We start from the raw sequence: 25533 nt of genomic DNA, 5'->3' as shown, positions 1-25533 counted from the left end.
GTCTGCACCAACCCTCGGAAAGAACAAACCACACCTCCACCCTAACCCAGTAACCCCACCTAACCTTTTTGGACACGAAGGGTAATTTAGCGTGGCCAATCCACCTACCTGCACATCTTTGGACTGTGGGTGGAAAGCGGAGCACCCGGAGGAAACTCACGTAAACACAGGGAGAAGGTGCAGACTCCGCAGACAGTGACCCAAGTCGGAAATCTCCTGGGTCCCTGGAGCTGTGAAGCACCTGTGCTAACCACTGTACTACCATGCAGCCATAGTTATTGTTTGTGTTTTCACCAGTATAGTAAGAGATTATAGCATTGTAATAATAAACTCCCAGTTGTTGTAAAAATCCAACTGATTCACTGATGTCCTTCAGGGAAGGAAACCTGTTGTCCTTATGTTGTCTGGTCTTTATGTGACTCCAGACCCATAGCAATGTGGTTGACTCTTACTTGCCCTCAGGGATGGTCAATGAATGCCAGCAATACCAACATCCATGAACGAATGAAAAAACACTAGACCCAGAATTGCACATGATGTGCTGCACAGAGTTCTACTGTCACTTGCCAGGCCTGGTCCTTTTGGATGAGTCATCATCAAGATCTCATTTTTAGTTCCTCCTTCAATCCAAATACTAAGGACACAGTTCCTTTACCACATTATTCTACATGGTCCAAAGTGGTTATTGGTACTGGTATGTGTGGAGGTTGAGTTTTTAGACAAACGGGTTATTTATGCTTATATTGATCTTAAAGTCTGTTATAGTTCTTCCAGGTTGAATGAGAATTGATTTAACCAAAACAATTAGTTGAATTATAACTCTGAAATCAATAATCTGATTTTTGATGCAGTTGTCTGACAGGAATCGGTTCTGGTGTATAGCAGTCATGGTGACTGTCACTAAACATAACCCTGGCCAATTCTTGATTCCACTTTTTGAGCCCACTTTAACCTGACTTGGCATTTAAGACTTACGTTAGCACCACTGCGACTTAGTAATACTTTAATTGTTGGCTGATTATGGTCAAATCTAAATAGTGTCCCTGACCTCATCATTTCAGAATACGATATTGCTAAAGTATAACCTTTCTTACCTGTTTGTTTTATCCACCAATTTCCATGTTACTCATCGTTCCCGAACCTAGAGGTCAAGACAGCTTCAGCTAAAGGACCTCCTTGGCCAGTCATTTACAGTTGCTCCATGATTTCCTCTCCTTGTATGGAAGTATAGAGTAGGTTTTTTTGGTCATCAGTGTGGCAAAGGCACCCATCTCACTGTTTAAAATCTCTGGGTTCAATTGAGTTGGTGAGCTCCAGGAATAAAAAATGTCTTGATTTGAAGTTTGTAGGTGTGAAGAATATTGGGCTGCATACAGGATTAAATAGCCTGCATTAGTTTGGAAGAGCCGACGTGATGATTTCCAGACTTGGAAGCCAGCGAGCCTCTTTATTAAAACAAGTGAAGAGTACAAGGGGCCAGAGAAACTCATTACTGAGGTTGGGCCAAGTTATGTACCTTCTTGCAAACCGTAGGAGGTTTTACATTCAGCTAACTTAATCTATTTCTTATTGAAGAGCAATTATAATGGTCTCAGATTCAAAAGTTGCACACAGCTCAAAGAATTTCAAGCAGTTTTCCTGAAAGATGCTTGTTTGGTGTGAATCCCAGTGTCACCTGTAATGAGCCACCGGAGCAGTGAGATGCCGATAGTGTTTCTCCTCGAAGAAGGGAAACACCCCATTACTTATCGAATGACAGCATCTTTCATGGCTCATTTGGAAGCACAAAGTCAACTTCCTCCCTAAAATATCTTAGACTAATAGGAAAAGTGGCAAATATTTTATGAGAGACAATTCTAAAGCAGTTCAATGAAATAATACATCCTACATTCACAATATTTGCTGTTTCCTCTCTCCTAGGACACAGTAGTAGACCCGGGCGAAGATGTTGCTCTCCTTTCTGTCAGTTTTGAGGACACTGAAGCTACTCAAGTGTTTCCTAAACTGTACTTGTCTCCAAGGATTGAACAGTAAGTACAATACTTATCTGTAGCCTCAACTGAAAAGCCAAAAATCTCAAGTTCTGTGCGTTTTACTATTCTATTTTTACTTGGGTTTGCTTTTTACTTCCAATTTTTTGGAGGTAGAGATTCATGCTGGAGTATCATTTATCAGACATAATTAGACCGTCAATATCTTGCCCCAGCGTTGTTGTTTTTTTAACTTTAAACCACATAGTTATATATTATAAAATATTCTTGCAGAAGGGGCCTCAAAGGGAAGTTAGGGAATAGTCATCTGCTTGGCTCAAGTTGTATGATGAGGGCCAATGGATGTTTCAGAGCACTGAACTCTAGCCTGTTGGCATGTCGACAGCAAAACTTTGAAAGAGCGTCATTGTCAATAGAAATGGTTGCCTTGTAAATGATGAGCTCACAAGGGTCAAAATAATTTATTTTTCGAGGAGTCTTCTTGAGAAAAAAAACTGCCTAACTTAATTTTGTTGAGGACTACTTTTCATTTTCATATGAGGAGTTTAGGGTACCATTCTTGATTAGTTCCTTGGTATTTTATCTCAAATTTAGATTCTAAATGCAACTCTTAATTTGTAATAAACTAATATCAATGTAATCTCAAATTCTAACTTTGATGCAAAGAATCAGAAATTAGACAGTCATAAGAAGCAGTTTATATTGAATTTCTGCATGGTTGACCATGGTAATGCACACCACATCTCTGGAGACCCCAGTGTGCCTGATGCAGCCCTATATCACTCATGAATGATTGAATCAAGCAATGGCATTCAATGGAAAGCTGCAGAATGTGGAATTTGGGAAATGGAATATGCAATCAGAAAAATAATAAGCACAGCTGGTATGAATGAAGTCTGTCACAACTGGAATAAATTCACTGTCCAGTTGCTTGCAAACTACTATACAAACATCTCACAACATAAGCGGACATATAGTGAGTCTTACAAGAGGAACGAGTCCCATATTTGAATTCCTTCACCAGCTTCCTGATTGCAGTTTGGATTTACATGCTGTAATATTTACAATATCAACTTCAGAGAGGTATTTAAAATTATGAAGCGTTTTGATAAAGTAAATAAGGTGAAACTGTCTTCAGTGCCAGAAGGGTTACCCGAAGAGACATGTTTAAGACAATTAGAAAAAACAATGGGAATGAAGAAAAATAAAATTGCGTAGCAAATTTTGACCTGGAAGGGTGGTGGAAACAAAGTACTTATTTGCAAAAGGATATTTGGCAACTATTCAAAAAGGCTACAGGGAAAGATAAAGGGACTCATTAGATAGCTCTTTCAACAAGCTAGAACAGATTTAATGGACCAAATGGTTGCCTTTTGAGCTGTATCAATCCATGTACCTTCAGCACATCATGCTATTATTCTCTTTCGGGGAAATAAAATGTTTCCTGGTCATTATATTGATTTTTAACCTCCCATATAAACGGGGATCGATTAGAACATCTTAGCTCGTTGACTTTTTCCCACCTTTGTCGCAACATACTTAGCTGCATTCTTTGAGTTTTCACTTGGTGTATTTTCCAACTGACCAGGTGACATTTGGCAGTTGTATTATATCATATAACAATTTCCCCTCATTCCACAATTGTTGGCAAACTGGGGACCAACATATTACACCGCAATGCCAGCATTTGTTTATTTTTTGATATATATAAATTTAGAGTACCCAATTCATTTTTTTTCCAATTAAGGGGCAATTTAGATTGGCCAATCCACCTACCCTGCACATCTTTTGGGTTGTTGGGGCGAAACCCACGCAAACACGGTGAGAATGTGCAAACTCCACCCAGACAGTGACCCAGAGCCGGGATCGAACCTGGGACCTCGGTGCCGTGAGGCAGCAGGTCTAACCCTCTGCGCCACCAAGCTGCCCCAGCATTTGTTTATTGAGGAAATGGGTTCGTAAGTTTAATTTTGCCTTGCCGTCTCCCCGCTCGACTGTCCTGCTTGCCACCTCCCTCCCTTCCTCTCCCACTTGCTGCTTCCCTAACCCTCCCACTCCCTCCCTCCTTCCAACCAACCCTTTCCCAAACCCTGAATTACAACATAACTAGGCTCATGTGAAAGAGAATTGTTTTGTGAATTGTAAAACAATCGGGGCAAGTCTGAGAGAGTAGCCTGTGATTCAGTATTTAAATAGTAGCATACAAATCATTTTTTAATGTAATATAATTTTAGGTTCTGCGCTTTCTTGTCATATACTGGATGTAATTGCAAATTACACTTGGACTGGGAAAAAGGAAATTCTGTGTAGAAATATCGGTACTCCTCCTCCACTTCCAATCACAGGTTCCCTCCCTCCCACACTTCCTGCACCTCCAATCATAAAACCGATCTCTGGAGAAGCAGGGAATTAATATGTGATTGGAGGAGCCGGGGCAAGAGCATGAGAGAGTCAGAATCTGTGATTTGAGGAGCAGCTCTTCACAGATTCTCTCTCCCATACTCATTGATCTTCCAATCAAACTCTGCATTATGTACAGTGGCGACCAGTCTTCAATTCCTTGCTCCATTTTAGGTTTTTGTTGGCTCAGATTCCAAGGTGAATTCACTTGTGAATTTTTAATCCTGCCAGCTCATACAAACCCTCCATTATCAAAAAAGCTTTGTTAGTTAGATTGTATACAGCTAGATTTTACTTTGAAATGCCTAAATTACCAAATAGAGAAAGGATTTTGGATGGTTTTGCTGGAGAACTGTATTGCAGATAGATTTTTGAACCAACAGTCAGGTTTTATTCCTTTAGTTCTAGGTTTCCCATTGGGAACTTAAACATAGGATGAGGGCTAATGGTGGTGTTACATTGATGGAATGCCTTTGACATTGTGATGGAGTCAGTAGTTTCAACACTGGTATTTTTTGAAGCAATTGAGAAAGGAAACTGAATTTCCAGTTTCTAAGGAAACTAAGACTGCAATTTAGATTGGAAAGCTAAAACTGGTTTAAACCACATGAAGGAACACATCAGAACTCAGATGATGATCAGTCGTGCAGTACAGGCAGGCTGAAAAGGATGGAGGCTATATCGAGAAGCCAAGAATAGGCAAATATACAGCCACTGCAGCTGTTTCTGTTACTTGAAGGTAACATTGAATTATCTGCCCTATCCACATCATGGTAAGGTTGGGGTTGAGAAGTTTCAACAGACGTGTGCCCGAATTAGTGAAGGCTGTACCCATAGAACCCAGGTTGGTTGTATGCTGTTGTTGGCTAGAGATCAGGTTAAATCCTAGAAAGAGAACAGATTAAATTCTTCATGAGGAAGATAAGAGTTTTGAGGGATCCTTTGACTGAGATTGATTACATATGTGCTGGGTGGGCTGTCAAGTCAATTCATAAGATCTGGTCTGGTTGTGTCTATTATTAATTAATAATTTAGAATCAACCATAAATTGCCTGTTAATTCATGTTTAACTTGTATTGATTCTGAGGTTTAGAGTACAGTTAGTTGCATAAGATAGTATTTAGTGTTTGCTTTGTTTGACTTGAATAAAGCATAGATTATTTTGTTTAAAACGTGGAACCTTAGGGCTTCATTCAGTAAAAACTAGGATTTTGGATTTCTTTAGAAACGTTATTGTTCTTGACAAAGATCGTAACAATTTTGAAGGCTCGTCTGGGATCATAACAACAGAAAGTGTGTGGTACTGCTACATTGACAACTCGATTAAAGTCACGGTTAAATATAAAAAATTGGAATCCAACATTATTATTGGTCTCTAGAACTGTTCTCAGGTATCCAATTAAACTAATAGTATGGAGTTGAATTCCTTCTTGTGTCTTTGGGAAACAGAGACTTCTGAGCTTGGATTGGAGTTTCAGTCGACAAAAAAATAAATGGGGAGAGGCCACAGGTCTTCTTTCGAGTGCCACTCTAGTGAAATCACATTATATTGTGTATAAGTACTAAAAGTAGTTAAGCATCATCAGAGCAGAGGTTGGGAACTTCAATTTCTAATGGACCTTGGAGCTTTTGCACATGGGCAGACTCCGAGCAAGCTGCACATGCACAGATCATGCATTCTTTGGGCCCAGCGGTCCTGTGCAGGAAGAAAAAAATGGCACGAAAGCCCAGGTCAGATGATCAGGAGCAGGGGACAGGGCGAGGTCCCAGAAGAAGAGTAGTAGAGAGGGTACAGGAACAGGAAATGGTCCCATTTCAGTTAAGAAGAGAGGAACAGAGAAACAGGCTCCAAACAGGAAAAGGACAGCCGATAGCAGACTTTAAGTGAAAAATCCAACCAAAATGTTGCTGACTCCATGTTGGAGCAAAGGTGTACCCGTTTGGAGCTGTAGTGTCCTGCTTGGCATGGCCAAAGAGCTGAAGTTATGCATGCAAGTTGATGCTTGCGAATTCTGGGGAACAGAATCTCCGGAGACAAGATTAAAATCCTTTGCGAGAGAGGCAGGGTTTCAATGAGATTGATTGACTCAATGTTCACTGACATCTGGGTGAATCATCAAATCTACAGTGAGAAGAAGGCCATTCGGCCCATCAAGTCTGCACCAGCCCTACTAAAGCACATGCCTCCACCCCATCCCCCTAACCCAGTAACCCCACCCAAGCTTTTTTGGACACTAAGGGCAATTTAGCATGGTCAATCCACCTAACCTGCACAAATCTTTAAACTGTGAGAGGAAACCGGAGGAAACCCACGCAGACACTGGGAGAACGTGCAGACTTCACACAGACAGTGACCCAAGCCGGGAATCGAACCTGGGACCCTGAAGCTGTGAAGCAACGGTGCTAACTACTGTGCTACCGTGCCGTCCACGGGTTGTTGTCAAATGCATGAACCCTGTCTTGGTCGCATCTTCCATTTATTTTGCAGTGCGGTGTGTTTGTTCAGGGTTGTTAATTTACAAGTACCTTAAACTTACTCTGAATATTAGAGTATGTGATAGATATTGGGCACGATCTAACAGAAAAGTTTCTAAGTATGGTAGAGAGCATTTTTGTTTCATTCATGGGATGTAGGCGTCACTGGCATGACCGGCATTTATTGCCCATCTCTGAATAATAGAACATTACAGCGCAGTACAGGCCCTTCGGCCCTCGATGTTGCGTCAACCTGTGAAACCACTCTAAAGCCCATCTACACTATTCCATTATCATCCATATGTTTATCCAATCACCACTTAAATGCCCTTAATGTTGGTGAGTCCACTACTGTTGCAGGCAGGGCATTCCACACCCTTACTACTCTGAGTAAAAAGCCCACCTCTGACATCTGTCCTATATCTATCTCCCCTCAATTTAAAGCTATGTCCCCTCGTGCTAGCCATCACCATCTGAGGAAAAAGGATCTCACTGTCCACCCTATCCAATCCTCTGATCATCTTGTAAGACTCTATTAAGTCACCTCTTAACCTTCTTCTCTCGAACGAAAACAGCCTCAAGTCCCTCAGCCTTTCCTCATAAGATCTTCCCTCCATGCCAGACAACATCCTGGTAAATCTCCTCTGCACCCTTTCCAATGCTTCCACATCCTTCCTATAATGTGGCGACCAGAACAGCACGCAATACTCCAAATGCGACCGCACCAGAGTTTTGTACATCTGCAACGTGACCTCAACACTCCGAAACTCAATCCCCCTACCAATAAAAGCTAACACACCGTATGCCTTCTTAACAACCCTGTCAACCTGGGTGGCAACTTTCAGGGATCTATGAAATGGGCACCGAGATCTCTTTGCTCATCCACACTACCAAGAATCTTACCATTAGCCCAGTACTCTGTATTCCTGTTACTCCTTCCAAAATGAATCACCCCAGACCTTTCTGCATTAAACTCCATTTTCCACTTCTCAGCCCAGCTCTGCAGCTTATCTATGTCCCTCTGTAACCTGCAACATCCTTCCGCATTGTCCACACCTCCACCGATTTTAGTGTCGTCCGCAAATTTACTCACCCATCCTTCTACGCCCTCCTCCAGTTCGTTTATAAAAATAACAAACAGCAGTGGCCCCAAAACAGATCCTTGTGGTACACCACTAGTAACTGAACTCCAGGCTGAACATTTCCCATCAACCACCACCCTTTGTCTTCTTGCAGCCAGCCAATTTCTGATCCAAACCGCTAAATCAACCTCAATCCCATGCCTCCGTATTTTCTACAATAGCCTGCCGTGGGGAATCTTATCAAACGCTTTACTGAAATCCATATACACCACATCAACTGCTTTACCCTCATCCACCTGTTTGGTCACCTTCTCAAAGAACTCAATCAGGTTTGTGAGGCATGTCCTTCCCTTCACAAAACCGTGTTGACTATCCCTAATCAAATTATTCCTTTCTAGATGATTATAAATCCTATCTCATAATCCTTTCCAAGACTTTGCCCACAACAGAAGTAAGGCTCACTGGTCTATAGTTACCGGGGTTGTCTCTACTCCCCTTCTTGAACAAGGGGACAACATTTGATATCCTCTAGTCTTCTAGCACTATTCCTGTAGACAATGAAGACATAACGATCAAAGACAAAGGCTCTGCAATCTCCTCCCTAGCTTCCCAGAGAATCCTAGGATAAATCCCATTGGCCCAGGGGACTTAGCTATTTTCACACTTTCCAGAATTGCTAACACCTCCTCCTTATGAACCTCAATCCCGTCTAGTCTACAGTAGCCTGGAGCTCCGTATTCGCCTCTGCATCATTGTTTTTTTCATGTGTGAATGCTGATGAAAAATATTCATTTAGAGCCTCCCCTATCTCCTCGGACTCGACGCACAACTTCCCACTACTGTTCTTGACTGGCCCTACTCTTCCCCTAGTCATTATTTTATTCCTGACATACCTATAGAAAGCTTTAGGTTTATCCTTGATCCTACCTGGCAAAGACTTCTCATGTCCCCTCCTGGCTCTTCTTAGCTCTCTCTTTAGGTCCTTCCTGGCTAACTTGTAACTCTCAAGCGCCCTAACTGAACCCTCATGTCTCATCTTTACATAAGCCTCCTTCTTCCTCTTGACAAGTGATTCAACTACTTTAGTATTCCACGGTTCTATCACTCGACCACTTCCTCCCTGCCTGACAGGTACATATTTATCAAGGACACGCTGTTCCTTGAACAAGCTCCACATTTCAATTGTTCACATCCCCTGCGGTTTCCTTCCCCAACCTATGCATCCTAAGTCTGGCCTAATCGCAACATATTTGCCTTTCCCCAAGCTATAACTCTTGCCCTGCGGCATATACCTATCCCTTTCCATCACTAAAGTAAACGTAACCGAATTGTGGTCACTATCACCAAAGTGCACACCTACCTCCAAATCTACAACCTGGCCTGGTTCATTACCCAGTACCAAATCTAACGTGGCCTCGCCTCTTGTTGGCCTATCTACATGGAACATAGAACATAGAACAATACAGCGCAGTACAGGCCCTTCGGCCCACGATGTTGCACCGAAACAAAAGCCATCTAACCTACACTATGCCATACTAACACATACTATGTCAGGAAACCCTCCTGCACACATTGGACAAAAACTGACCCGTCTAAAGTACTTGAACTATGGCATTTCCAGTCAAAGTTAAAGTCCCCCATAACAACTACCCTGCTCCTATCCAGAATCATCTTTGCAATCCTTTCCTCTACATCTCTGGAACGTTTCGGAGGCCTAGAGAATACTCCTACCAGGGTGACCTCTCCTTTCCTGTTTCTAACCTCAGCCCATACTACCTCAGTAGACGACTCCTCATCAAACGTCCTTTCTGCCACCGTAATGCTGTCCTTGACTAACAATGCCACACCTCCCCCTCTGTTACTACTTTCCCTGAGCTTACTGAAACATCTAAACCCCGGAACCTACAATAACCATTCCTGTCCCTGCTCTATCCATGTCTCCGAAATGGCATTTAAGAGTCATTCACATTGCTATGGGTCTGGAGTCACATGTAGGCCAGACGAGGTAAGGATGGCAGATTTCCTTCCCTGAAGGACATCAATGAACCAGATCGGGTTTTACAAAAATTGACAGTGGTTTCATGCTCGTCTTTAGACTTTTAATTCCAGATTTTTTTGTTGAATTCAAATTTCACCATCTGCCACAGCGGGATTCAAACCCAGGCCCCAAGACTGGGTATCCTATTACCCCAAGGGGCTCGGGAAATGTCACCAGGAGGACAGCCACCCAGTACCGCAAGACGCTCAAGGACCTCCAATGCGCCGCGTGGGTGAGTTGGTCCTTGACACCAGTTCCACCAGCTATCCATTCCCAATGACCCTGCGTGCACCCTCCCCACCTCAGCACAATACTGCGATTTGCCCCAGCACACCCTGGCATCCACCATCACACCTCCCCATAACCAGGGATGGCCGAGGACAGGTCGGTCACCGACATCGAGATTGGCCAACGACGCAGAGTTGAGTATCCACCGGCTCCCACCCAAATTACCTGTCATGCCAGGATGATGATCCTGAATCACATGTCCATTCTCCCGCAGGGTCTTCATCCGATTCCGCCAGCCCATCGGGGTTGTGCCCTCCCCCTTCCCGCCATGGGAACACTTCGGTGGACAGCAGCGAATGCTGTCTGACATCTGTTTGAAGGACCAGCGATGCCTGTACACCTTGCGCCATCGCTGGCCTCCCCTTCTGGGTCCCTTCCTGGCCTGATGGGTTGGCCGAGCCGTCAGGGTGCGGGGCAGGGCCCTGCACATAGGCTTCCGCCTTGAGCCTCTGTTGATGCTGCTGCCGCCGCCGCCTTTTCCGTTTTATGACTGCCTGGCTTGCCAACGCCACTGCGAGGGCAGCTTCCGCAGGGTCCCAGGTATCATCCGTAATGTAATATCTATAAAGAATTGGAGAGGGTGTGAGACTGAAGATTAGCTTTGGCTTCCATCCTGGTACCATCAGAGCCCCAAGCATCCCCACCCTAACAACCCCTCCATCTCTAGGGTGCCATCCAACGTGCCCTGTGCGCACACCCCCAGCTGCAGCAGTGGCCGGACAACACATGCCGGACACCCACTGGAAACTTGACCTTGACCGGGCGCTGGTTTGCTCCCTGGCACACACATCCAACCTCTGGTCGCATGGATGTCCCCAGTGCTGAGGCCCAGCTTTTGGGTGCTCTAATGTTGGCTGCTACCTCTGTGGTGTTGATGCCTCCGGAATTCAGGACAAGTGTCTAGGCCTCAGCTTGATTGGGATGCTGGGCAGTTGCACTCTCCTGCGGCATGGCTCACTGGGGATCCACTTGGGAACTGTGAAGTGCTCACATTTCTAGAATTGCCAATTCTGCATGAGCAATAGCGTTCAGCGGAGGTTAAAGTGACCTTCACTATATTTCCATGGACAGGGTTCCGTCATGGGAGTGTTCGGTGGGAGAAACAGACAGGCAGCAGCTGAGTAGCCCCGGTTTTGTGTATACACAATCTGGGGTCGTGGCATGGTGGATTGGCCATGATAAATTGCCCTTCGTGTCCAAAATTGCCCTTAGTGTTGGGTGGGGTTACTGGGTTATGGGGATAGGGTGGAGGTGTTGACCTTGGGTAGGGTGCTCTTTCCAAGAGCCGGAGCAGACTCGATGGGCCGAATGGCCTCCTTCTGCACTGTAAATTCTATGAAATCTATGACCTGTGGGCGCTGAGCCCTTTCCCTCCAGATCAGGGGCGACCCCTCCCCCACCTCCCCACCCCCATTTTATAGTAAACCGTTACAAAGCATTAGTCAGACCCAATGTGATCCAGCCAGATTTGACAATGAATCAGTTGTCCACCATAAACATTCACATTTGCGTTCCTTGGACTTGAGGGAGCAGATTTAGACAATATAATGGGGTGATAAAAAATAATATTTTCATAAGGACAAGGCATCAATGATAGAGCTGAAGGTGTGATTTCAGTTGAATGGATGGCCAGTGGCTAGATAGTTGGGAATTTGAAAGTGCCATTGTAAGTTACTTCGGGGAGGCATTTATCTAGGTGTGAACAAAGAAGAAAGTGTGGTTCAGAGGGGGATGCAAGTTGAGAAATACAGCAAAGTGATAATCTTTATTAGTGTCATAAGTAGGCTTACATTCACATTGCAATGAAGTTACTGTAAAACATCACCTAGTCGCCACACCCCGACACCTGTTCAGGCACACTGAGGGAGAATTCAAAATGTCCAATTCACCTAACAAGCATATCTTTCGGGACTAGTGGGAGGAAACCGGAGCACTCGGAGGAAACCCATGCAGACACGGAGAACGTGTAGACTCGACACAGACAGTGACCCAAACCGGATAAGATAAGAGATGGCTGTACGTTCCTATGTACACAATTTTAAACAGTTACCACCAGTTTTAAAAGTGAAGAAGAGTGTCATATCCATATATTAAATAAGCATTCCGTATCAACTTAATTTTAGTTTGTGTCAGACCTGCCAGAGCTATTTTCTTGTTTCATGTTTGGCATAACTGGGTCGAAGTTGAATATTTTTAAGGACCCTCCTGTATTAGTGTTTCCAGCATACCCTGAGATAGTGAGAGCAGAGTACTTCTTATCAGTTAGTTTAAATATTTACTGTAGTTAATGATTATACCGTACTATTTATCAGGAATTCCTTTAACTTAGAAGGGTGTAGTAATCTGATTTTATGTTTTGTTCTTAGAAATGTTATTCTTCATACAGTTGCCAATTTATGGAAATATACTGGCTAAATATTATATTACAACTTGATTTTTTTTGATTATTGCACTGCCAGTCATTTTATTCTATCACTACATTGGTTTAAGTCATAAAGGTATTCTCATTACATTTTGTGTAACTTGACAAGTGCTTGTTTTACATAATAATTATGCTCCTCTTCATAACCAAAAGAAAAAACGTTCTATTGTGTATGGACTAGACAGTTAATATCCAAATCTGTTGGAGCTAAGGCTTTGGTTTTTTTGATTTCTCACTGTTAAAACAATTTATAAAAGTCCTAGTTACAAAACCATGTTAATGCAACCCAGTCTGAATAAATTAATCAGTATATAATTTGATACACTCGTTTCTATACTGCAGATTTAAATCTGAATTATTGATGTTTTGCTTTTTTAAAACAAATCAGTGTACTTGAGGTGGGAGGTATTAAACATTGAGAATTTACTAGAATTAATGAACATTGCAAGATGAATTTTCTTGGATCTAGGATGTCATCATCAGAGTCACTGGAATAGTTTGGAGCTTTGTGACTCCCTCCTCATGATGATTCTGTAAATTCATTTCCACAAGTTCCCAGTGAAGTACCGACTCACATTTTCTTTGATATTGTGAGCAATCATAGTCATAATCCAAAAATCTGGATGTTTATATTCTAGTCTCTCACCCCCTTCCCCCCCACCCCCTTCCCCCCCCCCCAAAAAAAAAATTACAAACATTAATAGATGTCAGCTGGGGGTTACTTCTGAGAACTGAAGATCTGATTCAGAGCAAGGAAGATCCAGTCCTCATGAACATTATAGTTGTAGGTGACAAGAGTCTAACAAATAGATTAAATTTTAAAGATCCATTTACTGTTTTCACTGTATATTTTTATTATCATTAATCTGAATGATCATTAATAACACTGAATAGATTATGTATGCTACCTTGCAAACCTCACCAAAAATAAATGGGCGCCATGTGTAGCCACCTGGGTTGGCCAAGTCCCGATTTAAAATGGAGAACAGCAAAGGCTGAAGGGAAATTCAGCCAACACAGGCAGAAACCAGCAGGTGCAAGTTTACTGTGTATTAAACTCTGCAAAAGCCCAGACAGCATCGATACAAGCAGCCATCTGCATAGTAATGTAGCAGCCATCTACATACTAATGAGCGATCCCCGGGAACAATCGCAACATTTGGGACAAACAAAGCTAAGCCAGACTCCCCGGCGCCAGCAGGAGCCAACACAAAAGAGGTTAAGACACCTCAAGACCGTCCAACGATCAGGGAACCGCTCCAGTATTGGAGAAATTGAACCAAGCGATTGGAACGAAGTCCAATCACTTGGAACCAGGTACAGGGTCCGCCCCGAAAGGCAGGAAGATCCTGGGGACTATAAAGTTAAGCCCCCAAGTTCAAATCGTTCTTCTTGACCGGGTCACTCAGCAACGCGAACCAACCTTGACAGTGAACGGTGCAGCTGCCGCCGATATCCAGTAAGTCTTAAGTCAACGCTCGCTACGAGATAGGCGCTCCTAGCTAACAATCCGTACCAACTTCGAATCCCGCAGACTCAGAACCCGAATGAAAGGCCATTTGTTCCCCTGACCTGGTGGGCCAGTCCGAAGCTAAGTATAGGACTGTTAGTTGTAGAAGTAGCTTAGAAGTAGAATTTGTGCATGAGTAGCGATTACTGTGTATAATAAATGTGCTTTGATTTGAATCTTACTAATCGGTGTATTGAGTTATTGATCATTACTTGAACTTGAACCTCGTGGCGGTATCATAAAGATATCTGGCGACTCGAGAGCAAAGGTTACAAAACAGAGCCAATTGAACCAACCAAAAGTTAGCAACACATTGTTAAAATACTTCAGTGGAAGTGAATAATAAAATTGAACAGACCAAAATAGAATTTATTGCTCCTCAAGGAATGAGAAATAGGTTTTGGTCAATTATGCAAAAAAGCAGTATAAATAATTTTAAATATGATCTGATCATAACAAAGAACAAAGAAATGTACAGCACAGTGAACAGGCCCTTCGGCCCTCCAAGCCCGTGCCGACCATGCTGCCCAACTAAACTACAATCTTCTACATTTCCGGGATCCGTATCCCTCTATTCCATTCCTATTCATGTTTTTATCAAGGTGCCCCTTAAATGTCACTATCGTCCCTGCTTGCAGCACCTCCTCCGGCAGCGAGTTCCAGGCACCCACTACCCTCTGTGGAAAAAAAACTTGCCTCGTACATCTACTCTAAACCTTAAACCTAAGCCCCCTAGTAATTGGCCCCTCTATCCTGGGGAAAAGCCATATGTAGAAAGGCAATTTGTTCAGTTGTGCAAGAATAGTGGATTTTCCTCCATTTATTCATTCAATTTATAGATTGAAAAGATCAAAGGGTAAGCAGTGGCGCATTGGTATTGTCACTGGACTATTAATCCAGAGACCCAGGGTAATCTTTTGGGGGCCCAGGTTCGAATCCCACCATGGCAGATGGTGAAATTTAAATTCAATAAAACCTGAAAAAAAATAAAAAATTCAATGATGATTATGAAACTTGTTGATTGTCGTAAAAAAAATCTTGTTCACTAATGTCCTTCAGGAAAGGGAATCTGCTGTCCTTACCTGGTCTGGCCTCCAGCAATGTGGTTGCCCTTAAAGGGCCAGTAAGGGTCGACAATAAATGCATATATTAAAAAAAATTCCGAAATTGCAAAATGGAGGAGAAATAAGCTACAGAGATTTAGGACGTGATTCTACGGAAAATCTTTTGAGTTTGTTTGTGGGGTGGTTTTCAGGGAGTTTCTCGCTGGCTCTGCCAGTGAGTTCCCCACCGCTATTCAATAACTCTTGGTCATTTTTTGGGGCCCTGGGGAGTTTCTCACCGGTTTCACAGACACTTAGAATTTATTTTAGGATTGGGGAGCTGAACTGTGAGATCAGGCTGCCATTTTGAAAGGGTGCCATGATCTCTAAGTGAGCATGTGGGTCTCCCACCCCCCCCACATGGGCAATGTCACCCCCCACACACATGGGCACTATCCCAAACACACCCAGGTGAGGACACTCCGCTATGGGATCCCTGGGGATCCCCCTCTTCAGACCCCCAAGCCCTCTTTCAGCAGTCCCTTCCAGGACCCCCCCAAACTCCCAGAGGCCCCTACTTACCTGCCCTGCACACCCCCACCATTCAAACACCCCCTCCACCCTCCTTTCTTGGGCATGGCCCCAGCCCCTGACACACTGCCATCCTGACACCCAGACTGTACTTGTGCCACCTTGGCAGTGCCGGCATGGCAGTGCCAATGTGCCCTCGTTCCAGGGGTCTCTGATATCCTGGGAGACCCCCAAGGTGCCATTCCGCCTGCCCAACGCCTGGCTCCAGCCTCGCTGGGGAGGCCGGTGGATCCCACGATGCCGGTGGATACCAGGTAATGAAAAATGAAAATCACTTATTGTCACAAGTAGGCTTCAATGAAGTTACTGTGAAAATCCCCTAGTCGCCACATTCCGGCGCCTGTTCGGGGAGGCTGGTACGGGAATTGAACCATGCTGCTGGCCTGCCTTGGTCTGCTTTCAAAGCCAGCTCTTTAGCCCTGTGCTAAACCAGCCCTTAATTGAAGAAGAAGGAGTAATCGCTTATTGTCACAAGTAGGCTTCAAATGAAGTTACTGTGAAAAGCTCCTATTCGCCACATTCCGGCGCCTGTTCGGGGAGGCTGGTACGGGAATCGAACCGTGCTGCTGGCCTGCCTTGGTCTGCTTTCAAAGCAAGTGATTTAGCCCTGTGATAAACCAGCCCCTTAAGTTCAACCGGTTCCGGCACACGCCGTTTTGTCCCGCCCCTTGTAGCCAGGATTCTGACCCCGACACCTCGCGGGACTTGGGCGAATCCCGCGAAGTGTGAAAAGCTCCGGGAAACCTGCGAGAGGGCTCTTCCGGCATTCACCGGCCACACTGCACTCAAGCGAGAGCGCAGTGCAGTTGGTGGATCGCGCCCGTGGTATTTTGATTGGGCTGATGCTTCTTCAGCTTTGCTTCCCCATACTGGGAAAAGTTTTGATTGCAAAAAACATTTTGCTAGTCAGTATTTCATTGGTTATCTTGTGGCCAAACCTATACCGGGACGTTATCCCTCTACACATGAGTGAGTTGGGTCTGACTTGGGTGTATTACTTCAAAACATCTTTATTTACACCATATACATGATGAAATATTAGGTACGTACGTCTATCTTGTGGTATGACTGTTTCATCTTCTCTGCAGAGTCTCTGGCATATGACTGCTGAATGTCATCATAGGGAGATATTAGGAACTTTGGTCCAGAAGTGGGATTAAAGATGTAGCAGGCAATTTAGGGGTTAAACAGGTTGGGGAGAAAGACTGCTCACAGCAGAGTCCGAGTGGTGCACCCAGAGCCTCAGTTACGGTGTCCAAGTCAGACTTAACCTTGTAAGAAGTCTTACAACACCAGTTAAAGTCCAACAGGTTTGTTTCAAATCACTAGCTTTCGGAGCACTGCTCCTTCCTCAGGTGAATGAAGAGGTAGGTTCCAGAAACATATATATAGACAAAGTCAAAGATGCAAGACAATGCTTTGAATGCAAGCATTTGCAGACAATTAAATCTTTACAGATCCAGAGAGAGAGGCAATCCCAAGTTAAAGAGGTGTGAATTGTCTCAAGCCAGGACAGTTGGTAGGATTTCGCAAGCCCAGGCTAGATGGTGGGGGGTGAATGTAATGCGACATGAATCCAAGATTCCGGTTGAGGCTGTACTCATGTGTGCGGAACTTGGCTATATGTTTCTGTTCGGCGTTTCTGCGTTGCCGCGCGTCCTGAAGGCCGCCTTGGATAACGCTTACCCGGAGATCAGAGGCTGAATGCCCTTGACTGCTGAAGTGTTCCCCGACTGGAAGGGAACATTCCTGCCTGGCGATTGTCACGCGATGTCCGTTCATCCGTTGTCGCCGCGTCTGCATGGTCTCGCCCATGTACAATGCTTCGGGACATCCTTTCCTGCAGCGTATGAGGGAGACAACGTTGGCCGAGTCGCACGAGTATGTACCTGGTGGGTGGTGTTCTCACGTGTAATGGTGGTACCCATGTCGATGATCTGGCACGTCTTGCAGAGATTGCCATGGCAGGGTTGTGTGGTGTCGACTTAACCTTGTTAGTGGGAATACACAGGACGCCCCAGTTTAGCCAGGATGATCCATTCAAGATGCATTGTCATTCGTGACAACTTTGTTTGACCAGCCATTAGCCCATCACAGAGTCTGATTACCTATTTGCCTGTCAATGGAAAGTTAGTTGCATATGAATGGCATAGGTCTGTTCTTTGGAATGGGAGTGGGAAATCAGACAGCCAAGATAATGATAATGGATGCAGTCGGGTCACCTCAGGGAAGAACCTTTGTTTGAAGGGGTGGGCAGAGCTTAGAGAAAGAAAGAATGCTGTTCTGAACATTTACAGGCAGAAGGCTATGGAAATCGACCAGCGAGGTCATTTAATTTGCCACCAAGGCAGGCTTTGGACTTTGAAAAAGGGTTCTGAAGAAATGTCCCTAACAAAAGAATTGCTTTGTAAATGCGTATTGCCTTGGCCTGTCTTTGTAAACGGAATGAGAGTGGCATGGTTATTGAAAGTGATGTTTGATGGGAACTAGTGTTTTAAGGTTTAAGAAACTGCATATAATCTGTTTGTGTTAGAGCTGAAGTAAAAGTCTAAATATTGTTTACTTTTATTTTATTTCAATAAAATTTGTTTCTAAAATAACCAAGCCCCATTTCTTTTATTGTCACTCCAGGAATGAATTGATCTTTCCGCACTGCATTAAAACTTATAAATGTTGTGGCATCTGGTCCAGTCTCTTGGCCACTGTTGAGACCTGACCAGACGTCCGTATCATAGGATCCTTACAATGCATAAGGAGGCTATTCAGCCCATCATGTCTGCACCGATCCTTCGAAAGAGCACTCTACCCATGTCTACACCCCTATCCTTGTAACCTCTTAACCTACCCTGCACCTCCCTGCACACTAAGGGGCAATTTAGCTTGGCCAATCCACCTAACACGCACATCTTTGGAAAGTGAGAGGGAACCAAAACACTTGGAGGAAACCCATGCAGACACCGGGAGAATGTGCAAGCTCCACACAGGCAGTGGCCCAATGCCGGAATTAAACCCGGGTCCCTGGTGCTGTCAGGCAACAGTGCTAACAACTGTGCCACCTGCCATGATGTCACTGTTAACCATGATACATATCAGTATCTCATTACCATGACTTTTAAACTATTATGCTACATCTCTGCCCAAGTATATAGTCAACTTCTTTAATAGCAATGTTAAATTATTTCTTAAACTATTTACATTTATTTTTCAAATTTCTGTAACCTCCTTTATTGTTACTTCCCCCCCCCCCCCCCCCCCCCCCCCCCCCCCCCCCCGGGGCCAAATCACTGTGAAAGGTTTCAGTCGCCCAGAGTTTTTCTCAGCTCTCTCAGAGGATGTCATGTACTCATACGGTCACTCGTCTTTTCCCTAGAAGATAAACAACATCGGTAGACTAAGCCAGCAACATTCTGGGATTTCTGGTAACTGGTGTGTGACTGTCACAATGGTTGCACTGAAACTTTTTCAATGAAAAGCTGATCCAAGACAGAAGACCTCAGCACATCAACAACAGCACAGGAAGAGGATAGACTAATATACACTCGGGCATCTTCAAAACCCTCTTAGCATACTGGAGAAAGGCCTGTGAAGATGAAGGTCGGAATTCTCCAGCCGTTCGCTGATGGCAGGAGTCTCTTATCCGCAGGTTCCCAGCGGCATGGGGTGGCTTCAATGGGAATTCCCATTGACAGGGGCAGAGGATCCCATCGCCAGAATACAGCGCGTTGCCTCCTGCCGCCGAGAAACAAGCAGCTGGGAGGACAGAGAATCCTGCCCGAAATATCTTCAAATGGAGAATTGCACAGCTGAACCATTCACATCTGCGTTGAGGACATCTGAGATTTGAACAAATTTGGAGAACGAGAATGATAACAACATTCCCGCAGACATTTCAGGCAATAAAGAAAACATGACTTCCCTAAGAAACTTCAGAAACCGTTTTCACTTTCTGTCGGTAGTGGTAACTGCTGCACTTCAGCATTATGCCGTTCTGCCACTATGGGCATTCGGATGACTGTCAGCATAAAAAGGACAACGCCGTCTTCAGCAATGGAATGAGTCTCCACAGCAAATTCTAGACAAATCTCTTGTATAGGATTCTTCAGCTGTAGAAGCTCTATAGATTTGGTCACTGCGTCTGCAGTGTGACTGCAAAGAAATAGTTTTTTTAAAAATATTTTTTATTCAAATTTTTCGGTCAAACAAAGACAGTACAAAATTTTCCCTTTTGCAACTTTAAAACAATATAAATAATGATGATGACCGTTTTTTTTAAAGAATAATATATTAACTAGACGGCAACTGCCTGCAACAAAAATAAAAACTAGCCAATATCCAAAATAATAAAGTCACAAAAACCAATATAAATAACTCATATACAAACACCTGTACAAAACCCCTGAGGGCCCGGATGGGCCCTCCCCTCCCTCCCCATCCCCCCCTCCCCCCTGGGTTGCTGCTGCTACCTTTCCCATTTCCCTTATCGTTCTGCGAGATAGTCGAGGAACGGTTGCCACCGCCTGGTGAACCCTTGAGCCGAACCTCTTAGTGCGTATTTTATCCGCTCCAATTTTATAAAACCCGCCATGTCGTTTATCCAGGCCTCCACGCCTGGGGGTTTAGCTTCTTTCCACATAAGTAATATCCTTCGCCGGGCTACTAGGGACGCAGGCTAAAACATCAGCCTCGCTCGCCTCCTGCACTCCCGGCTCGTCCGCAACCCCAAATATCGCCAACCCCCAGCTTGGCTCGACCCGGACCCCCATCACCCTTGTAAGCACATTCGCCACCCCCACCCAGAACCCATGCAGTACCGGGCATGACCAAAACATGTGGGTGTGGTTCGCTGGGCTTCCCGCGCATCCCCCGCACCTATCCTCCACTCCAAAACTACTTAACCTTGCTCCAGTCATGTGCGCCCTATGTAGAACCTTGAATTGTATCAGGCTGAGCCTGGCGCATGAGGACGAAGAGTTTACCCTACTTAAGGCATCTGCCCACAGCCCCTCCTCAATCTCTTCCCCTAGCTCCTCTTCCCATTTCCCTTCAGCTCCTCCACCATCGTCTCCCCCTCGTCTCTCATTTCTCTGTATATATCTGACACCCTACTATCCCCCACCCATGCCCCCAAAATCACTCTGTCCTGAATCTCTTGCGCCGGGAGCCGCGGAAATTCCCTCACCTGTTGCCTCGCAAAAGCCCTCAGTTGCATATATCGAAATGCATTCCCCGGTGGCAACCCATATTTTTCTGTCAGTGCTCCCAGACTCGCAAACGTCCCGCCTAGGAACAAATCCTTCAATTTCACAATCCCTGCTCTCTGCCCAAGCTTTAAATCCCCCATCTATCTTCCCCGGGACGAACCTGTTGTTGTTCCTTATCGGGGACCTCACCGAGGCACCCGTCACTCCCTTAAGTCGTCTCCACTGCCCCCAAATTTTCAGTGTTGCCACCACCACTGAGCTTGTGGTGTATTTCTTCGGGGAGAACGGTAAAGGCGCCGTCGCTAATGCTTTTAGGCTGGTTCCCCTACAGGATGCCATCTCTAGTCTTTTCCACGCCGCTCCCTCCCCTTCCCCCATCCACTTGCATACCATTGATATGTTGGCGGCCCAATAATAGTCACTTAAACTCGGCAGTGCCAGTCCCCCCCTATCCCGACTACGCTGCAGGAACCCCCTCTTCACTCTTGGGGTCTTCCCAGCCCACACAAAACTCATAATGCTCTTATCCACTTTCTTGAAAAAGGCCTTTGTAATCATCACAGGGAGGCACTGGAACACAAAAAGAAACCGCGGAAGGACCACCATTTTAACCGCCTGCACCCTACCCGCCAGTGACAGGGGCACCATGTCCCATCTCCTAAAGTCCTCTTACATCTGCTCCACCAATCTTACTAAATTAAGCTTATGCAAGGTTCCCCAGTTCCTGGCCATCTGGATCCCTAGGTACCTAAAATCCCTTGTTACCCTCCTCAACGGCAAATCATCTATCTGCAAAGGAATAGTTAGGCAGCTAACTTCAGGAACTGCAGTGAATGGCAAAACTACAAGAAGCATACTGGTTAAATCAAAAGTGAAAAATAATAAACAAAGAAATCAGTGCTGAGGGACAGGTCAGGAGAGTAGCCCAATTAAGAGTTTTATATGCAAATATATGGCGTGTAAGGAATCAACTTGATGAGCTGCAGGCGCAAATGCAAGTTGAGGATTATGATATAGCTGCTATTACAGAGACATGACTGCAGGATGGTCGGGACAGGGAACTAAATATACCCAGTTATAAAGTTAACAGAAAGGACAGGGTAGATGGCAGAGGGGGTGGAGTAGCCTTACTGATATAGAAATACTGTCACTTCAAGTGAGGGAGGATATAATGAGGAGAAAGCACCCAGTGGAGACCATATGGGTGGAACTGAGGAACAAAATAGAATCTAAATAGAACAAAGAACAATACAGTACAGGAACAGGCCCTTCGGCCCTCCAAGCCTGTGCCGATCATGTGTCCTATCTAGATCAACCGCCTGTATCCTTCTATACCCCGTCTATTCATGTGCCTATCCAGGTAAGTCTTAAAGATCGCTAACGTATCTGCCTCAACAACCTCACTTGGCAGTGCATTCCAGACCACCACCATCCTCTGTGTAAAAAAACTTCCCCTGCACTGAACCTATTCCCCCTCACCTTGATCTTGTGCCTCCTTGTAATTTTCTGTTCCGCCCTGGGAAAAAGCCTCCAACTGTTCACCCTATCTATACCCCTAATAATTTTACAAACTTCGATTAGGTCGCCCCTCAGCCTCTGTCTCTCTAGGGAGAACAATCCCAGTTTATTCAATCTCTTCTCATAGCTAATACTCTCCATACCAGGCAACATCCTGGAAAACCTTTTCTGTACTCTCGCCAAAGCCTCCACATCCTTCTGGTAATGCGGTGACCAGAATTGGACACAGTATTCCAAATGTGGCCTAACCAATGTTCTATATAACTGTAACATAATTTTCAAACATTTATACTCTATACCCTGTCCTATGAAGGCAAGCATGCCATATGCTTTCTTTACCACCATTTCCACCTGTTCTGCCACTTTTAAGGATCTGTGGACCTGCACACCCAGATCTCTGTGTCTCTATGCTCCTGATGGTTCTGCCATTTATTTTATAGCTCCCATCTGAATTGGATCTACAAAAATGCATCACCGTGTATTTGTCTGGGTTAAATTCCATCTGCCATTTCTCCGCCCAATTTTGTAGCCTTTCTCTGACAATCTTCATCACTATCCGCAACTCCAGCAATCTTAGTATCATCCGCAAACTTGCTAATCAGACTCGCTACATTTTCTTCCAAGCTATTTATATATATTACAACGAGCAGAGGTCCCAATACTGAACCCTGCGGAACACCACTCGTTACAGACCTCCATTCAGAAAAACACACTTCCACTGCTACCCTCTGTCTTCCATGGCCAAGCCAGTTCTGAATCTATCCAACTAGTTCACCCCTGACCCCTTGTGATTTAATCTTTTGCACCAGACTGCCTTCAGGGACCTTCTCAAATGCTTTACTAAAGTCCATGCAGACAACACCCACAGCCCTTCCCTCATTAATCATTTTTGTCACCTCCTCAAAAAAAATTTAAATTAGAGAGACATGATCTCCCTTGTATAAAACCATGCTGTAAATCTGTAATGTGTGTTGTGTATCAAGCCTCTGATAACAGTTCTGAGGTGCTAGATTGTATAAGGGCAGAAATTAGACAAGTGTGTAATAAAGGCAGAGTAGTAAAAATGTGGGATTTTAACTTACACACAGATTGGGAGAGGTAGACAAGCACCTGTCAGAAAGGTAGTGAATTTCTGGAATGTGTCCAGGATAGTTTCCTGCTGCAGTATGTTCTGGATGCATCAACGTGAAAGGCAATATTAGATCTAGTTGAGTCTTGACCCCAAGTTAATTAGTAGCCTAACTGTGTGCGAACATTTATCAAATAGTGATCATAATATGATTGAATTCAGTGTAGAGTTCGAAAATGAAAAGCATGTTTCAGACACTAGAATTTTAGACTTGGGTAAGGCTGACTTTAACGGGATGAGACTGAGACTGTCCACAGTAAACTGGGAAGATCTGTTAATAGATCAAACAACTGAAGATCTGTGGAGAATATTTAAAGAAACATTTAATGAGATACAGAACAAGTATATATACCCCGAAGAGGAAATGGCTCTGCTTCACAAAAACAGCAGCCATAGACAACTAAAGAGGTTAGGGCCAGCATAAAATTGAAAGAAAGGGCTTTCAAAAATGCAAGAAATAACACAGATCCAGATGAATAGGAGAGATACAAAGACCAGCAAACGGTCACAAAGCATGTTGAACAGTTTGGACCAAATGCTGGAAATGGGATTAGAATAGATTGGTATTGATGGTCGGCATAGACATGGTGGGCCGAAGGGCCTGTTTCTGTGCTGTATGACTCTGACGATCTAATTACTTTGCCGCCAAAATTACAGTTGAAAAGGAGGATGACATGCCGAAATTTCGGAAAAACTAATAGTCGATAAAGAACAGGGACCTAATACACTTAACGTAAATGCAACTTCACTAACTAGGAAATTAATGGAAATAAAGTGTGACAGATCCCCAGGATCTGATGGTTTCCATCCGACGGTGTTACAGGAAGTAGGGGAGCACATTGTAGATGCCCTAACTTCCAGAGTTCCCGAGATTCAGGAGTAGTCCCTCTGGATTGGAAAATTACACGTCACTCCACTTTTTAAGAAGGGTGAAAGGGGAAACCAGGGAATTACAGACCAGTTAGCCTAACCATCTGTGGTGGGGAAATTGCTGGGGTCTATAATGAAGGATGGGGTAATTGAACATCTTGGAAAAACTTTGGTCGATTAGGAAGAACCAGCATGGATTTGTGAAGGGAAGGTCATGCCTGACATCTTATTGAATTTTTTGAAGAGGCAACTAAGGTAGTGGACAGGGCAATGTTTATGGATGCCATTTATAGGGACTTCCAGAATGCATTTGGTGAAGTCCCACACAAGAGACTGTTAACTAAAATTCCCGAAAGGTGTGCTGTTAGGTGAATTGGACATTCTGAATTCCCCCTCAATGTACCTGAACAGGTGCCGGAGTGTGGATTTTCACAGTGACTTCTTTGCAATGTTGGTGTAAGCCTACTTGTGACAATAATAAAAGATTATTATTAGATTATTAAAGCAGAAGCCCACAGAGTTGATGGCAAATTATTGACATGGTTCGGAAATTGGTTGAGTGGCAGGCGACAAAGAGTGGGAATAATGTGTAATTGCTCTAATTGGCAGGAGATGATTGGTGGTGTACCACTGGGATCTATGTTGAGGCCTAAAATATTCACACTGTTATTAATGACTTGGATGATGGCACAGAAAGTCATATATCCAAATTTGCGGATGATACAGTAGGTGGGATTGTAGGCAACCTAGATGATATCAGAAAGATTACAAGGAGATTTGATAGACTGGGTGAATGGGCAAAATTATGGCAGATGGAATTTCATATAAACAGTGTGAGATTATCCATTTTGGACCAAAAAAGGATTGAGCAGAGTACTTTCTAAATGAAAAGAGGTTAGGTATAGTGGATGTCCAAAGAGACCTTGATGTACAGGTGCAGAGGTCCTTAAAATGCCAGGATCAAAAATAATCAAA

The 25533-nt window shown here is 44.3% G+C and overlaps 2 protein-coding genes across 6 annotated transcripts in view; one reads left to right on the top strand and one right to left on the bottom strand.

Annotated features, from left to right (window-relative positions):
• The window catches only part of babam2 (BRISC and BRCA1 A complex member 2), a 374337-nt gene that overhangs the window by 218209 nt on the left and 130595 nt on the right, over nucleotides 1–25533 (top strand). For all 4 annotated transcript variants that reach the window (XM_072500140.1, XM_072500137.1, XM_072500138.1 and 1 more), the window contains exon 7: nucleotides 1921–2030. In XM_072500140.1, coding sequence (XP_072356241.1) covers nucleotides 1921–2030 — 110 coding nt within the window. The remainder of the gene's footprint in view (nucleotides 1–1920; nucleotides 2031–25533) is intronic.
• LOC140411107 (uncharacterized) overlaps nucleotides 1–25533 on the bottom strand; it is a 32006-nt gene that overhangs the window by 2873 nt on the left and 3600 nt on the right. Inside the window, exons 2-3 of one of the 2 annotated variants that reach the window (XM_072500152.1) lie at nucleotides 10440–10835; nucleotides 1226–1366 (exon numbers count right to left, since the gene is read on the bottom strand). In XM_072500152.1, the coding sequence (XP_072356253.1) occupies nucleotides 1273–1366; nucleotides 10440–10835 (490 nt within the window). In that variant the 3' untranslated portion in view covers nucleotides 1226–1272. Of the gene's footprint in view, nucleotides 1–1225; nucleotides 1367–10439; nucleotides 10836–25533 lie in introns of those variants that run through there. The other variant, XM_072500151.1, reaches the window with a different exon arrangement.

Source organism: Scyliorhinus torazame, chromosome 4, assembly GCF_047496885.1.
Source record: "Scyliorhinus torazame isolate Kashiwa2021f chromosome 4, sScyTor2.1, whole genome shotgun sequence".
NCBI classification, from domain to species: domain Eukaryota; kingdom Metazoa; phylum Chordata; class Chondrichthyes; order Carcharhiniformes; family Scyliorhinidae; genus Scyliorhinus; species Scyliorhinus torazame.
The sequence above is the reverse complement of the archived record's forward strand: the minus strand, read 5'-3'. Positions and strand labels throughout refer to the sequence as shown.